The following is a 15,837-nucleotide window of genomic DNA, read 5'->3' on the forward strand; positions in this document are numbered from 1 at the left end:
CAGCATTCTCCTGCCCCTCTTCTTCTCCTTGCCTACACCTCATTAGTTTGACCTTTTTCAACCCTTCCCTGCTTTGTCACTTCGAGGTGCTGCTAAAAGGGCAGTCAGGTTAAAAAATCAGATTTTGTTTCTTACCTCTCTTAAGCCACAGAATTACAGAAGAGGAAGGATGGATTCTCCCTCTGTCTGTGTGAGGACAGAGCAGGACCTTTAGGAACAAGTTCTGCACCATGAGGGTGCTGGAACAGGTTGCCCAGGGTGGTGCTTGAGGCCCCATCCCTGGAGATATTCAAGGTGAGGCTGGACAGGGCTCTGAGCAACCTGATCTGGTTGGGGATGTCCCTGCTGAGTGCAGAGGGGGTTGGCCTGGATGAGCTTTGGAGGTCCCCTTCCAACCCAGACCATTCTGTGATGCTTGGCTGGGGCTCCAAGGGGTTTGGGCTTCATGTTGCTCTCCCGGCATGTTACTTGCTCTGGCACCTGGGTTGTGGTTGCCACCAAGGTCCCCACAGGCATGGCCTCGCCCTTGCTGTTTGGGGAGCATGTGGAAAGCTAAGGAGTGGGAGGATGAAAGCACTTTGTGAGAGCAGAGCTTCACAGATGTGCTTGTGAGGGAGGTTGGAGGTAAATGTACATGGGGGAGGGAGATGCCTGCAGATGTCACCTACCTTTTTCTGCTGCAGTATGGGGACAGCAAAGTTCCCAAGCAAGCCTTGAGGAGTGAGGGAGTCGAATCCCCACACACTCATAGCTGCAGATGCCTGGCTGCTCAGTCCTTCCTGAGCACAGGCAGGGCAGATTTTTATCTGAGATTACCCTGAGAGTTCATTAAAAAATGATTCCTCAGTGCTGCTGAGTTCCTCAGTCCCAACTACTCTTTATTTCAGCAGCTGCTCTTTGCTGCAGGCTCCTGTTTATATCACAGAATCAGTCAGGGTTGGAAGAGACCACAAGGATCATCTAGTTCCAACCCCCCTGCCATGGCCAGGGACACCCCACACTAGATCAGCCTGGCCAGAGCCTCAGCCAGCCTGGGCTTAAACACCTCCAGGGACGGGGCCTCAACCACCTCCCTGGACAACCCATTCCAGGGCTTCACCACTCTCATGGGGAAGAACTTCCTCCTCACCTCCAGCCTGAATCTCCCCACCTCCAGCTTCATTCCATTCCCCCTAGTCCTATCACTACCTGAGATCCTGAGCAGTCCCTCCCCAGCCTTCTTGTAGCCCCCTTCAGATACTGGAAGGCCACAATGAGGTCACCTCGGAGCCTTCTCTTCTCCAGACTGAACAGCCCCAACTCCTTCAGTCTGTCCTCACAGGAGAGGTGCTCCAGCCCTCTGCTCATCCTTGTGGCCCTTCTCTGGACACCTTCCAGCACCTGCAGATCCCTCTTGTAATAGGGGCTCCAAAACTGGATGCAGTACTCCAGGTCTGCTAATTGCTTTTGCCTACAGGAAAGGATTTCTCCTGGAGAAGGGATGCCAGGTAGCCTTACTCCTCTGGCTCACTTACTTGCCAGTTGAGAGGCCTCCAGGCAGACAGGCTACAAATAGAGTTGCCTGAGTTTCCTCTTAGGAAGGAGATGGTTGGCCTCCACCTACTGGTTTTCTCAGCCTCCTTTTCTCCCTGACTCCCAAGTTTCCTTCCCTGCTGTTTCCCTGCAGGAACTCCCATCAATCGGATCCCCATCATGGCAAAGCAGATCCTGGACCTCTACATGCTCTACAAGCTGGTGACAGAGAAAGGAGGGCTGGTGGAGATCATCAACAAGAAGATCTGGCGAGAGATCACCAAAGGCCTTAACCTGCCCACCTCCATCACCAGTGCCGCCTTCACCCTTCGAACCCAGTAAGCCCAGCTGGGGTGGGAACAATCCCAGCCCCACCACTGCAGCCCTCACTCTGCTCTGCACCTTTCTGCAGAGCTTCAACTCCTTGTGCAAGGAGGATCTTGCTCTGCCTCCCTTGGCAGAGTGAGGAGGGAGAGAGGCTTCCTGATGTGTAGGCAGCAAGTATGAATTTGATCGTTGGCTGCCTGTGATCACTCCTAAGGTGCAGAAAGCCATCTCTAGGTGATCCTGCCTTGGCAGGGGGGTTGGAACACTGGAACAGGTTGCCCAGGGAGGTGGTTGAGGCCTCTTCCCTGGACATCTTCAAGGTGAGGCTTGACAGGGCTCTGGTCAACCTGCTCTAGTTGAGGATGTCCCTGCAGACTGCGGGCAGGTCAGACTGGATGACCTTTGGAGGTCCCTTCCAGCCTGGACCATTCTATGATTCTATTTTTCAGGGTCCCTTGAAACCCCTAATATTCTGTGATTCTGTGACATTTAGGAGCTCCTTACTGTGAGGATTGTTTGGCTTACCAGCAGTACCTTGTGAAAAAGCAACCAGAAAGAAAAGGCAGAATAAGCAGAGGAGAAAGAACAGTGAAAGTAAACCTCCTGTAAAGAGCTGTGTTTGAGGGACAGCAGCATGGAAAGCTGGGCTCTGGAAGCCAGCTCTCCTGCAATCCTTGCTTTCTTGGAAGTTACTGAAGCTGTGGAGTCCCAGGGAGGGAAGTTCCTCCCTGTTCCTACAGCTGTTGGTGCAAACAGGCCGTTTCCTGGAAAGCTGTGTGCTGTCGCAGTGCGGGAAGACTTGACGACTCAATCAATGTGATTGATAAGCAAGCTTCAAACTTTATTGAAAATCACACAGGTTATATAGGATAGCTCATTCATATATGCAAATCTTTATCATGCTATTGGTTACATGTTCAATGTCAAACCTGCCTCTTGCGGTTTTCCATCCTGATAAGCTAACCACAAGTTCCTCTTTTTGTTGGCCACGATTCCTCCTAAAACTCTTCAAGGTGACTCTGTCCTTGTCCATGATTGGTCAAAATCCACTATACCTTGCCAAGTCACGCTCTATCAGCTGGACCAAGCTGGACCAGCTGCATCTTGTACCATTAACTAGGCCAGCTGCGTCCTGTGTTTTGCTAAATCACCTTTGGTCAGCTCATCTTTGTGTCCCTTAGCCTTTAGCCAGTCCTCCACAATTCCCCCGTTTTCTTTAACAAACAAAACAAAAATAGTCATCTGTTTAACTTGGGTAACAATACAAGTATAAACAATCTTAACAACCAACAATATGAGTATAATAATGCCTAACCATCACAAACCTTCCTTAACAAGTGACATAATCCACGGGGATACACCTCCAAACCATGAACAAAACCAATCATCAAGTGGGTTGACATCTTTTGCAATTTTCTGGCTGTGATCTTCCTTACCTGAACAACAACACAAACATAAACAATTCTCACAACTAACAATGTCAATAAAACAATTCCCACCAATCACAACCCTCCTTTACAATTGACATTAACCAAATAAATAAACACCCAAACCACAATTAAAACCTGGTATCAAAAATTCATATTCTTCTCAATTTTCTAATTATATTCCTCCAACCATTTGATCTGCTTATATATAAAAACACTATTATCCAACAAGTTAAAACAACACATTCCTTCCAAAATTTCAATTTTTTGTTAAATTATTATTTTTGGTTACATTTGGTTACAGGGAGGGGAAGATCCATTCCAATACAGTGGTATCCTCCTTCTCCCCCGTTCTCCTTAAAAAATAAATAATAGTTTTTCAAACATCTCAACCGGCACTTTCCTCTAACTTTGTAACACTTGCTCAAAACCTTACTGCCCTTTAAACATACCTCCAAACACAATACACGTTCGAGTCCAGCTCCTTGTCCATTGACAACCTGTACTTTGCCACTATACTCCTATCGCTACAATAACATGGTCAAAAATAACATGCAAACAAACAGCAAAAACAAAAAGCTTCATTGCGTTGCCCAATATAATTATGGCCGTGACTTCAACATACATCACAGCATCGAGGTGATTGGTCAAAGGCAACGTAAACTGTTAGTTTATTTACTGTTTGGTGTCTCAATCAGTGCTATAATTCTTATTTTTGTTACTGTCCTTCTCTGTTATTTCAATAACTATTATAAATAAGTTGTTTCCACGGTTCCTGTTAACTACCAATTATCGTTAATTGTTAACACTCATTACGATAAAGTTTATCATTTTCTACAAAATTTATAACAAACAAAATCAAAATTCAGTCCTAATTCACGTGGAACCATGGTACATTTTTCTAAACAACGTTTGTGATCCCAAATGATCAATGTTCAGCTTCATGAGAGATGCTGTGTCCTCATGGTCTTGACTCCTCTGCTGTTGTTTGTTGCGATGATCACAGGTAGCAGGAAAGAAGGCTTGAGGGGGCCTACTTGCCATTTGCTTTTAAAATTTATTTCTTGTCTACTTTCCTAATTATTATTTGTATTTTGTTGTTATAATTTTTAATCTGTATTTTAATTTGTTATTCTAATCACCTTTTTATTTTTAACCCTTTTTTTTCTTTTCTTTTTTTTTTAATCTAATATTTAATCTTTTGTTTGATCTTATATTCTTCAAATTTTTTATTTTTTTATTTTCTATTTTTATTTATATTACTGCTTTTTATTATATTTTGTAACCTTCTGCATTTCGATTAATTCCTTTTATTATTATTGTGCATTTTAACTTTCCTGATGTCTTCTTTCTATGTTTTTTATATCCAGAGTTTTTGTACTTTTGTTATATTTTGTATGTTTAAACTTTTTCTTTACACTTGTCACCTTTTTGTTTACCATTTTAAAATTTTTTGTTCTTTGCATTTGTTACCCTTTTTGTTCACACTTTTTTTTTTATATTTTTTCTTTATTTTTCTTTTATAGTCTATGTCTAAAAAAGGAATCTAAAAACCTTACATTAGCTAAAGAACACCTTAAAAAATGAATACCTATTTACTACAAACCTTAACATTATTACAATATTACATGGAGCTCCTTTAAAATGCCTAGGCAAACACAAAAAAAAAAAAAAAAACAAAACCAAAAAGGTTCGAACCAAAAAAAAAATCTCACAAGATAAACTCATCACTAAGTACACACACCTCAGTACAATAACCATGCATTAATTACCCACAAGTACTAAATGCATACCATTCATCACGCTCACCAGGACAACCCAGCAAAACTCTAAATAACAAATCTTCACACCTTAGCACAATGGCTATGTATTAACCACCCACAAGTACCAAATGCATACCAGTCATCATTCTTACTACAAAAACTTAGCAAAACTCTAAATAACAAATCTCTGAAAAACATTACAACCAAAAAGGAAAAAATTAACACTGTTGCTTTAAGTGCAAACAGAGTTGCGGCTAAAGCCACTGGGAAGGGGGGGGGGGGGGGGTCGCTAGTGCAAGCCTCTGCGGGGGAAAGGGTGGGGGCCGGGCAAGCGGCCGCCGCTGGGCTGCCGCTGCTGTTCAGTGCTGCCGGTATCAGTGGTGCGTCAGTCGGCACTGCCTTTGTCGGAGCCGTCGGTATCCGCGGGGGCCGGCAGGGCTGGCGGGCGGGGTGCGGTGGTAAGAACGCCGTAGCCGCGAGCCCCCAAGCGCTCCGCTGTTTCTCAGAGGGGCCGTAAAACAAAGTCGGCGCTGTTTGAATTCCTCGCTGCCGGTGTTGTGGTCCTCCGAATCCGAGCCCTCGCTGGCGATATCAGAGGAAGATGTTGATGAACGGGATCAGACACACTTGAGCTGCCTTTTCTCGGCTTTTTCCCCGCTGGGTGCAGACGGCAGTGGTGGTGGCTGGTAAAACGCAGTGTGGTATCGGGGGCGGCCCCGGTCGATCGGTCGATACCTCTCAAACACGTCGTTTGGTTGCAATTCAGATACAACTGGGGCTGCATCTTGTCCTGACAAGTTTGCTGTAACTCCAGCAGCCATCCGCTGTTCCAGCTCATAGTTTTCAATACAGTTTATGCATTCTTGCCACGGCCTTGACAATTTCCTTGCAGTCTTATCATCATCTAACATGCCTTCCCATAATATTTCTCCTAACTTGCGCCACTCTCCTTCCTCAAAAACAGTATTAGGGTCCTTAAAACACTCTTTTGCTACCCCATACATAAATAACCCCATTAAATCCTTATTCAGGTCTACACCTTGTACATGCCGCTTTTCTAAAAAGCACTTAAATAAACCATACGCTGCTTGCCTCTCCATAATTACCCTAGGTGCGCACCTATTTCCTTGCAGCCTTTTGAGGTCGCTCTCGCAGCGTCTTCGGCTGGATCACTTCGTGGCGGAGATGCTGGGGATTGAACCCAGGGGCCTCTTACACGTCGTGTCTCCAAGGTGAATCACCTCCTGCGCTGCAACAGGGCCGGCATCCTCACACTGGACTGGCTCATCGCCCCCGTGGCGGAATTCACCTCGTCGCCTCCGTGGCGGATCACAGGACGGGCCTATGTCCCCGTCAAAAGGAGAAGAAAGAGAGGAAAGAAAAGAAAGGAAGGAAAAAAAAACCCCGATGGCAGGGAATCAGTTCTGCCTGCAGAAAGATCGTCCCCGTACGGGCCACCATTTGTCGCAGTGCGGGAAGACTTGACGACTCAATCAATGTGATTGATAAGCAAGCTTCAAACTTTATTGAAAATCACACAGGTTATATAGGATAGCTCATTCATATATGCAAATCTTTATCATGCTATTGGTTACATGTTCAATGTCAAACCTGCCTCTTGCGGTTTTCCATCCTGATAAGCTAACCACAAGTTCCTCTTTTTGTTGGCCACGATTCCTCCTAAAACTCTTCAAGGTGACTCTGTCCTTGTCCATGATTGGTCAAAATCCACTATACCTTGCCAAGTCACGCTCTATCAGCTGGACCAAGCTGGACCAGCTGCATCTTGTACCATTAACTAGGCCAGCTGCGTCCTGTGTTTTGCTAAATCACCTTTGGTCAGCTCATCTTTGTGTCCCTTAGCCTTTAGCCAGTCCTCCACAGTGTGCCACAGCTCAGCTGAAGCGCTGAAGCTGCCCTGGACAAGGGGAATTCCTCCAACTTCCTTCCGGGCATTCAGTGTCCCAAGACCTTCATTCTTACCATTTTTGATGGTATCTCAGTTGTAAAGGAATTCTGGATGGTTCTTTCCTGCCCTTGGTGGGTGTAGCAGTGTGTGACTATGTGCTTCCCTAGACACGTGGAGTAACCTCAGAGATTCTCTGGCAGCTGCTGCACACTCAGACTGCTCAATGCTTATCAAACCCAGCCCAGCAGCTGTCAGGATACACAAAGACTCCAGATCTGAGATGCTGTGATGTCATTGGCATCGTGGTGGGATGGGTGAGGATTAGATGGATACAGGAAAGACAGGCAGGGGAGAAGGGGAAGTGGTGTTGCCCCCTACTTCAAGGAGTCCGTGGAGCTGCGCGTGGGGATAGATGAAGAGGTGACAAAGAGCCCATGGGTGAGGATTGAAGGGAAGGCAAAGTCAAGGAGACATCATTCTGGTGCTCCCAGAGTAAGAGGGACATCAAACTGCTAGAGTGGGGTCCAGAGAGTGTCATGAAGATGATCAGAGGGGCTGGAGCACCTCCTCAGTTTAGGAAAGATGTTGAGTTGCTGGAAGGTGTCCAAAGAAGGGCAACAAAGCTGGGGAGGGGTCTGGAGCACAGCCCTGTGAGGAGAGGCTGAGGGAGCTGGGGTTGCTTAGCCTGGAGAAGAGGAGGCTCAGGGGAGACCTTCTTGCTCTAACTCCCTGCAGGGAGGTTGTAGCCAGCTGGGGGTTGGTCTCTTCTCCCAGGCAGGCAAGCAGCCCCAGAACAAGAGGACACAGTCTCAAGCTGTGCCAGGGGAGGTTTAGGCTGGATGTTAGGAAGAAATTCTTCACAAAAAGAAGGATTGGCCATTGGGATGTGCTGCCCAGGGAGGTGGTGGAGTCCCCATCCCTGGAGGTGTTTAGGAAGAGACTGGATGGGGTGCTTGGTGCCATGGTTTAGTTGATTACATGGTGTTGGGTGGTAGGTTGGACTGGATGATCTCAAAGGTCTCTTCCAACCTGGTCTGGTCTAGTCTAGTCTAGTCTAGTCTCTACGGGGACAGGCTGCCAGAGTTGGGGCTGTTCAGCCTGGAGAAGGGAAGGCTTCAGGGAGACCTCAGAGCAGCTTTCCAGTACCTGAATGGGGCTACAGGAGAGCTGGGGAGGGACTTTGGACAAGGGTTTGGAGTGACAGGATGAGGGGCAGTGGATTGAAGCTTGAGGAGGGGAGACTGAAACTGGAGATTAGGAAGAAATTCTTTCCAGTGAGGGTGGTGAGACACTGGCACAGTTTGCCCAGGGAGGCTGTGGACGCCCCCTGCCTGGAGGTGCTCAAGGCCAGGTTGGATGAGGCCTTGAGCAACCTGGGCTGGTGGGAGGTGTCTCTGCCCAGGAAGACCAGGTGGATGAGGCCCTCTAGAAGCAGATAGGAGCAGCTTCACATTCACAAACCCTGGTGCTCAAGGGAGGTTTCAACCACCCTGATATCTGTTGGAAGGACAACACAGCAGGGCACCACCAATCTGAGAGGTTCCTGGGATGCACTGATGTTAATTGATCATCTTGCAGAGGCCCTAAGCCTTGAAACTCTTCCAGATCTGCAGAGGACCTCAGCCTGAAAGTCTTCCTGAGTGTAGTGCTTGTTGCTGTAGCCTCTAATTTCATGCTCTGTTGAGAAACTGGAACACAGAAGGTTCCACCTCAACAGGAGGAGAAACTTCTTCACAGGGAGGGTGACAGAGCCCTGGAGCAGGCTGCCCAGAGAGGTTGTGGAGTCTCCTTCTCTGGAGACCTCCAAAACCCACCTGGATGCATTCCTGTGAGGACCACCCTAGCTGATGCTGCTGTGGCAGGGGGGGTGGACTGAATGATCTGTGGAGGTCCCTTCCAGCCTCGAATGTTCTGTGCCTCTGTGGCTCTCTGTGTATGGGAAGCCACCGCCAGCTGCAGGGCAGCGCGAGCAGCTCGGGAAGAGCTTTGTAAGCCACTGGGCCCAACAGAAGAGGTGGGCTGTGGCTGAACTGGGTGCAAGAGGGAAAGTCTTGATGCTGTGGGGGTGGGGGAGGTCAGTGTGGCTGGAGCCTTGGCCGATGGGAGCAGGGCACCGGGTGCCAGGTCGGCCGCCTCCGGTTCAGCAGCCGAAATCTGATAAGGGGCTGCTGTCAGCCCAGCTCCTTGAGGAGGGAAGCAGAAACTGATGGGCTTTCAAGGGGGTGCAGATAAGAAGTGGGCCTGGAGCAGGCTGCCCGGAGAGGTTGTGGAGTCTCCTCCCCTGCAGACTTTCCAAACCCACCTGGATGCGTTCCTGTGCAGACTCCCCCGGGGCGATCCCGCTTGGGGGCGGGGATGGGTTGGACTGGATGGTATCTGTTAGAGGTTGGGAGGGAACCTCCCTTCTGTGGGTGTGTGGAAGCTGCTCGAGCCGCCCTGTGCTGTGCTCCCCCTCCAGGTACATGAAGTACTTGTACGCCTACGAGTGCGAGAAGAAGTCCCTCAGCTCTCCGGCCGAGCTGCAGGCTGCGATCGACGGCAACCGGCGGGAAGGCAGGAGGCCCAGCTACAGCTCCTCTCTCTTCAGCTACTCCCCCACCACCACCACGGGGCCTCCTTCCCTCCTCTCCCCCCCAAAGATCCGCTTCCCCATCATCGGCGTGGCGCCAGGCAGCGGCACCAGCAACCCTCGGGTGTCTCCAGCGGCAGCGGCCGTCAGGAAAGGTCAGCAGCCGCTGCTCCGGGCAGCAGAAAGCCTTGGCTGGGGGAAGAGTGTCACCAGGGCTTGCCCAGGGAGGTGCTGGAGTCACCATCCCTCCCTGGAGGTGTGCAAGAAGCTTGTGGCCATGGTGCTGCAGGGAAGGGTTTAGTGGTTCTGGCGGTGTTGGGTTGATGGTTGGGCTCTGATGTTGTAGAAAAGGATAGGATAGGGTAGGATAGGATAGAGTAGGATAGGATAGAATGGGATAGGATGGAATAGGATGGGATAGGATGGGGTAGAATAGAATAGACCAAGTTGGAAGAGACTTTTGAGAACATCAAGTCCCAACACCACCTAATCAACTAAACCATGGCACCGAGCACCCCATCCAGTCTCTTCCTAAACACCTCCAGTGATGGTGACTCCACCACCTCCCTGGGCAGCACATCCCAATGGACAATCACTCTCTCTATGAAGAATTTCTTCCTAACCTCCAGCCTAAACCTCCCCTGGCACAGCTTGAGACTGTGTCCTCTTGTTCTGGGGCTGGGTGCCTGAGAGAAGAGACCAACCCCCAGCTGGCTACAACCTCCCTTCAGGGAGTTGGAGAGAGCAAGAAGGTCTCCCCTGAGCCTCCTCTTCTCCAGGCTAAGCAACCCCAGCTCCCTCAGCCTCTCCTCACAGGGCTGTGCTCCAGACTCCTCCCCAGCTTTGTTGCCCTTCTCTGGACGCCTTCTAGCAACTCAACCTCCTTCCTAACCTGAGAGGCCCAGAACTGGACACAGTAGACACAGGGAACAGTTTTGGTTGGAAAAGAACTCTAAGATCATCGAGTACAAACACTGACCTAACACCATCATGGCCATCAAACCATGGCCCAAAGTGCCATGGCCACAGGTTTCATGAACATCTCCAGGCATGGATGGTGACTCCACCACCTCCCTGGGCAGCCTGTTCCAATCCTTGATCACTATTACAGCAAAGAAACGTTTTCCTAACATCCAACCTAAACCTCCCCTGGCACAATTTCAGGCCATTTCCTCTCATTCTGTCACCTGATGCTAGGCAGGAGAGACCAACACTGGTCTCAGAGGTCTCTTCCAGCCAAACCAATTCTCTGATTCTATGGGAGGCTGCAGGCACTCAAACATGGGGCTTGTGCTCCAGACCTCTCACCAGTCTGGAGAAGGGCAACGAGGCTGGGAGGAGGCCTTGAGCACAGCCCTGGGAGGAGAGGCTGAGGGAGCTGGGGTTGCTTAGCCTGGAGAAGAGGAGGCTCAGGGGAGACCTTCTTGCTCTCTACAACTACCTGAAAGGAGGTTGTAGCCAGGAAGGGGTTGGTCTCTTCTCCCAGGTAATCAGCACCAGAACAAGAGGACACAGTCTCAAGCTGTGCCAGGGGAAGTTTAGGCTGGAGGTGAGGAGAAAGTTCTTCCCAGCAAGAGGAATTGGCCCTTGGGATGTGCTGCCCAGGGAGGTGGTGGAGTCCCCATGCCTGGAGGTGTTCAAGAGGGGATTGGATGTGGCCCTTGGAGCCATGGTTTAGTTGTCAGGAGGTGTTGGGTATTAGGTGACAGGTTAGACTTGATGATCTCTGAGGTCTTTTCCAGCCTGCTTGATTCTGTGGTTCTTGTCCTTGTTTGGCCACCTAGACTGGTGAGGTGGAGCAGGGAGGAGTGGGACTGGGCTTGGCCGGAGGTTCTGTGGGAGGTACTGAGTGGCTCTTCCCTGTCCCAGGTGACGGCGTGCCCTTGACCGTGTCTATGCCAAACCGTATTGCCGTGCCAGTGACCTTGGCTAGCCAGCAGGCATCTGTGGCAGCAAGAACAGCCACCCTGGAGCAGCTGAGGGAGAGATTGGAGTCTGGAGAACCTCCAGAGAAGAAGGTCTCCCGGATGACAGAGGAGGAGCAGCGGCTGGTCCAGCAGGCTCTGCAGCGCAACCTCTTCAGCATGGCGCGGCAGATCCCCATGAAGATCAAAATCAATGGCAAGGGTAAGCAGCAGCACCTTGAGCTGCACAGGAGGCCTTTGCAGGTGCAGCTGGGAGGGGACTGCTCCCCCTCTAGGATTTCAAACACCTTCATGCACAGCCTTGAAAAGAAGTGGCAGGAAAGCTGCTCAGTAGAAGGACCTGGGGGTGCTGGTCGACAGCTGGCTGAAGATGAGCCAGGGGGTGGCCCAGGTGGCCAAGAAGGCCACCAGCAATAGTGTGTCAAACAGAACCAGGGCAGAGATTGCCCCTGTTCTCTGTACTGGTGAGGCCACATCTTGAGAACTGGGTTCAGTTTTGGGCCACTCACTCCAAGGACATCGAAGTGCTGGACCATGTCCAGAGGAGGGCAAGCAAGCTAGTGAAAGGTGTGGAGAACAGGGCTGGGGAGGAGCAGCTGAGGAAAGTGAGGTGATTCTGCAGCCCAGGTTCACACCTACACTCATAGAATGGTTTGGGTTGGAAGGGACCTTAAAGATCATCCAGTTCCATCCCCCCTGCCATGGGCAGGGACACCTCCCACTAGCCCATGTTGCTCAAGGCCTCCTCCAACCTGGCAGGGGGCATCCACAGCCTCCCTGGGCAACCTGTGCCAGTGTTTCACCACCCTCACTGGCAAGAATTTTTTAGGGGTTGCTCAGGTTGGAGATTTCAATTATCCAGGAGAACTGAAGCCCTGCTGAGCCCTGGAAGCCCCCAGAGCTGCCCATCATGGCTTAGAGAAGTTCTGGTGGCTGAGGGCACAGCACAAACAGCAGACAGCACACAAGCAGAGTGCTGTTGGGTTGGATCCTCGGCTCTGTGGTTGGTCCCCTTCCTCCAGTGGCCACTAGAGCTGCTGCAGGCTGAGCCTTGCTCCTGGAGAGCCTGCGAAGCCTCAGCTGAGGGCTGGGGGTGCTCCCTGGCTGCTGCAAGCACAGCTTGGGTGCTGGCAGTGTTTCCTTTGGAGGGGACTTCACCTGGCCCCAGTCTGTGAGCTGGGCAGGGATCTGCAAAGCCAGGAGGCTCCTAGCCTGGCATCTCCACACTGAGGCACTGAAACACCTCAGGAGCTGGGGGCAGCTCTGCATCCCGGGGCTGGGGGCAGCTGTGCAGCCTGGGGCCAGCACTAGGTTATAGTGAGACTGGAAGGGGCCATGGTGTGGGGATTTGCTGGGCAAAGAGTGCTGTTGTACATCTTGGGTCACCTCTGGGCAGCCCAGGCAAGAGGACAGGGGAGCTCCTCTCTAACTCTGCATCTTTCCTTCCTGGAAGAAGACAAAGCAGAGTCGGCGGCGGCAGCGGCGCTGAACGTCTCCCCCAACGGCATCGGGAGCATCAACATGTCGGTGGAGATCAATGGCACCATTTATGCTGGTGAGAAAACTGCCCCCAGAGAATGGGGCTGGTGGGGAGAGGGTGGGGAGAGGGTGAGGTCCTCCCAGGGCTTTGCCAGCGCACAACAGACATAACCTGCCTGGTGTGTGAGCTGGGTACCAGCTGGTTTCTGTTTCTCTCCTGGTTGGTGGTCAGCAGAGCTCAGTGCTGGGACCAGTTCTCCTTAATCTCTTTGTCAGTGAGCTGCACAAGGGGATTGGAGGTACCCTCAGTAAGTTTGCAGATGGTGACAGCAAGCTGGGAGGGAGTGCTGGTCTGCTGGAGGGTAGGGAGGGCTCTGCAGAGAGACCTGAACAGGCTGGATGGGTGGGAAGAAGCCAGTGGGGTGAGGTTCAACAAGGGCAAGTGCTGGGCCCTGCACTTGAGTCACAACAACCCCATGATAGCTCCAGGCTTGGGGCAGATTGTCTGGAAACTGCCCAGCAGAACAGGACCTGGGGTGCTGGTCACAGCCAGATGAAGATGAGCCACCTGTGTGCCCAGCTGGCCAAGAAGGCCACCAGCACCCTGACCTGGGTCAGGAGCAGCATGGCCAGCAGGAGCAGGGAAGTGATGGTGTCCCTGTACTGGGCTGGGCACTGGTGAGGCCATAACTTGAACACTGGGTTCAGTTTTGGGCCCCTCACACCAACAAGGGCATTGAGGGGCTGGAGTGTGTCCAGAGAAGGGCAATGAAGCTGGGGAAGGGTCTGGAGAACAGGGCTGGTGAGGAGCAGCTGAGGGAACTGGGGGGTGTTTACTCTGGAGAAAAGGAGGCTAAGGAAAGACATCATTGTTCTCTGCAGCCCCTGAAAGAGGGCTGAAGACAGGTGGGGGTTGGTCTCTTCTCCCTAGTAAAAAGTGAGAGGATGAGAGGAAATGGCCTCAAGTTACATCAGGAGTGGCTTAGGTTGGAGATTAGAAGAAACTGCTGCCCCAAAAGGGTTCTCAAGCACTGGAACAGGTTCCCCAGGGAGGTGGTTGAATCCCCATCCCTGGAGGTGTTTCCAAGAGGCAGAGATGTGGTGCTGAGGGCCATGGTTTAGCACCAGGCCTGGCAGAGTTAGAGAATGGTTGGCCTCTGTGACCTTAAAGGCCTTTTCCAAGCCAAACAATTCAGAGATTGCAAGATGAACAGCCTTGCCTTCTGCTGGTGGTGAAGCCTAAGGGAAGGGCCAGCAAGAAGGAGCGTTATCCCTCTTCTCCAGCTGAGCAGTGGCTTTGCTCTGCCATCCCTCAACACATCTCCAGGAAGCAGGAACTGTCCTCCCCTGCACCCTGCCCAGGCCATCTCGCTCCTGCAGGGCACCCACCCAGTGCAGTGCCAGCTGGCTTCTCCTCCAGCAGTGCTGAAGCCATTTGGGGTATTTGCCTTCTGTAAGCACATTGTCCCCCTGCCAGAACAAGTCTTGTGGGATCCCTTCTCAGATCCTTGTCACCACTGATGGCCAGGATCTGATGGGGATTGAGTCAGTCATCAGCAAATTAGCAGATGACACCAAGCTGGGGGCAGGAGTTGATCTGTTAGAGGGTGGGTGAGCTCTGCAGAGGGACCTTGCCAGGCTGGGCAGACGGGCAGAGGCCAAGGGCAGGAGATTGAACACATCCAAGTGCCAGGTTCTGCACTTTGGCCACAGCAACCCCATGCAGAGCTACAGGCTGGGGACAGAGTGGCTGGAGAGCAGCCTGGCAGAAAGGGACCTGGGGGTAGTGGTGGACAGCAGCTGAACATGAGCCAGCAGTGTGCCCAGGTGGCCAAGAAGGCCAATGGCATCCTGGCCTGCATCAGGAACAGTGTGGCCAGCAGGAGTGCGGAAGTCATTGTGCCCCTGGACTCAGCACTGGTTAGGCCACACCTTGAGTTCTGTGTCCAGTTCTGGGCTCCTCAGTTTAAGAAGGACATTGAGAGACTTGAAGGTGTCCAGAGAAGGGCAACAAGGCTGGGGAGAGGCCTTGAGCACAGCCCTGTGAGGAGAGGCTGAGGGAGCTGGGGTTGCTTAGCCTGGAGAAGAGGAGGCTCAGGGAAGACCTCATTGCCCTCTACAACTCCCTGCAGGGAGGTTGTAGCCAGGTGGGGGTTGGTCTCTTCTCCCAGGCAACCAGCACCAGAACAAGAGGACACAGTCTCAAGCTGTGCCAGGGGAAGTTTAGGCTGGAGGTGAGGAGAAAGTTCTTCCCAGAGAGAGTTGTTAGCCATTGGGATGTGCTGCCCAGGGAGGTGGTGGAGTCCCCATCCCTGGAGGTGTTCAAGAGGGGATTGGATGTGGCACTTGGTGTCATGGTTTAGTCATGAGGTCTGTGGACAGGTTGGACTTGGTGATCTTTGAGGTCTCTTCCAGCCTTGGTGATTCTGTGATCTGTCTCCAAGCCTCCTTGTCTCTCACTGAGCCTCTTTCTGTTGGGCTGAGATCCTTGGGGTCAGACAGACCGCCCTTTGCTCTGCCCTCCACCCAGTAAGCCTCCTCTTCACCACCTGCCTCTGCCTTGCAGGAGTTCTCTTTGCCCAGAAGCCAGTGGTCCACCTCATTGCAGGCTCCAGCACCCAAAGCTCCTGCAGCAGCAGCAGCAGCTCCCACTGCTCTCCCAGCCCTACCTCATCGCGGGGAACCCCCAGCGCGGAGCCCTCCACCAGCTGGTCTCTCTGATGCATGGGCCCAGCCCTTCTGTCTCCCACACTGGCCTCCAGCAGCTCATCCTCTCTGCTCTGGGCAGGAAGGAGTCGCACAGATTACCTCATCTCAAGGAACCTGCTTTTGGGCTTGGCCAACAGCAAGATGATGATGATGCTGATGATGCTGAAACCTTTCCATGCCAGCGAGTTTGTCTTCATCGTCTGTTTGCCCAGCCTTT

General features: G+C 51.6%; 1 protein-coding gene across 1 annotated transcript in view; it reads left to right on the forward strand.

The window, feature by feature from the left end:
* ARID3B (AT-rich interaction domain 3B) overlaps nt 1–15,632 on the forward strand; it is a 51,596-nt gene extending 35,964 nt beyond the window's left edge. Inside the window, exons 4-8 of the mRNA XM_009911606.2 lie at nt 1,667–1,850; nt 9,397–9,662; nt 11,377–11,634; nt 12,886–12,987; nt 15,478–15,632. Of these exons, the coding sequence (XP_009909908.2) occupies nt 1,667–1,850; nt 9,397–9,662; nt 11,377–11,634; nt 12,886–12,987; nt 15,478–15,632 (965 nt within the window). The remainder of the gene's footprint in view (nt 1–1,666; nt 1,851–9,396; nt 9,663–11,376; nt 11,635–12,885; nt 12,988–15,477) is intronic.
* The last annotated feature ends 205 nt before the right edge of the window (nt 15,633–15,837 follow it).

This window comes from Dryobates pubescens, chromosome 17 (assembly GCF_014839835.1).
Source record: "Dryobates pubescens isolate bDryPub1 chromosome 17, bDryPub1.pri, whole genome shotgun sequence".
Lineage (NCBI taxonomy): Eukaryota > Metazoa > Chordata > Aves > Piciformes > Picidae > Dryobates > Dryobates pubescens.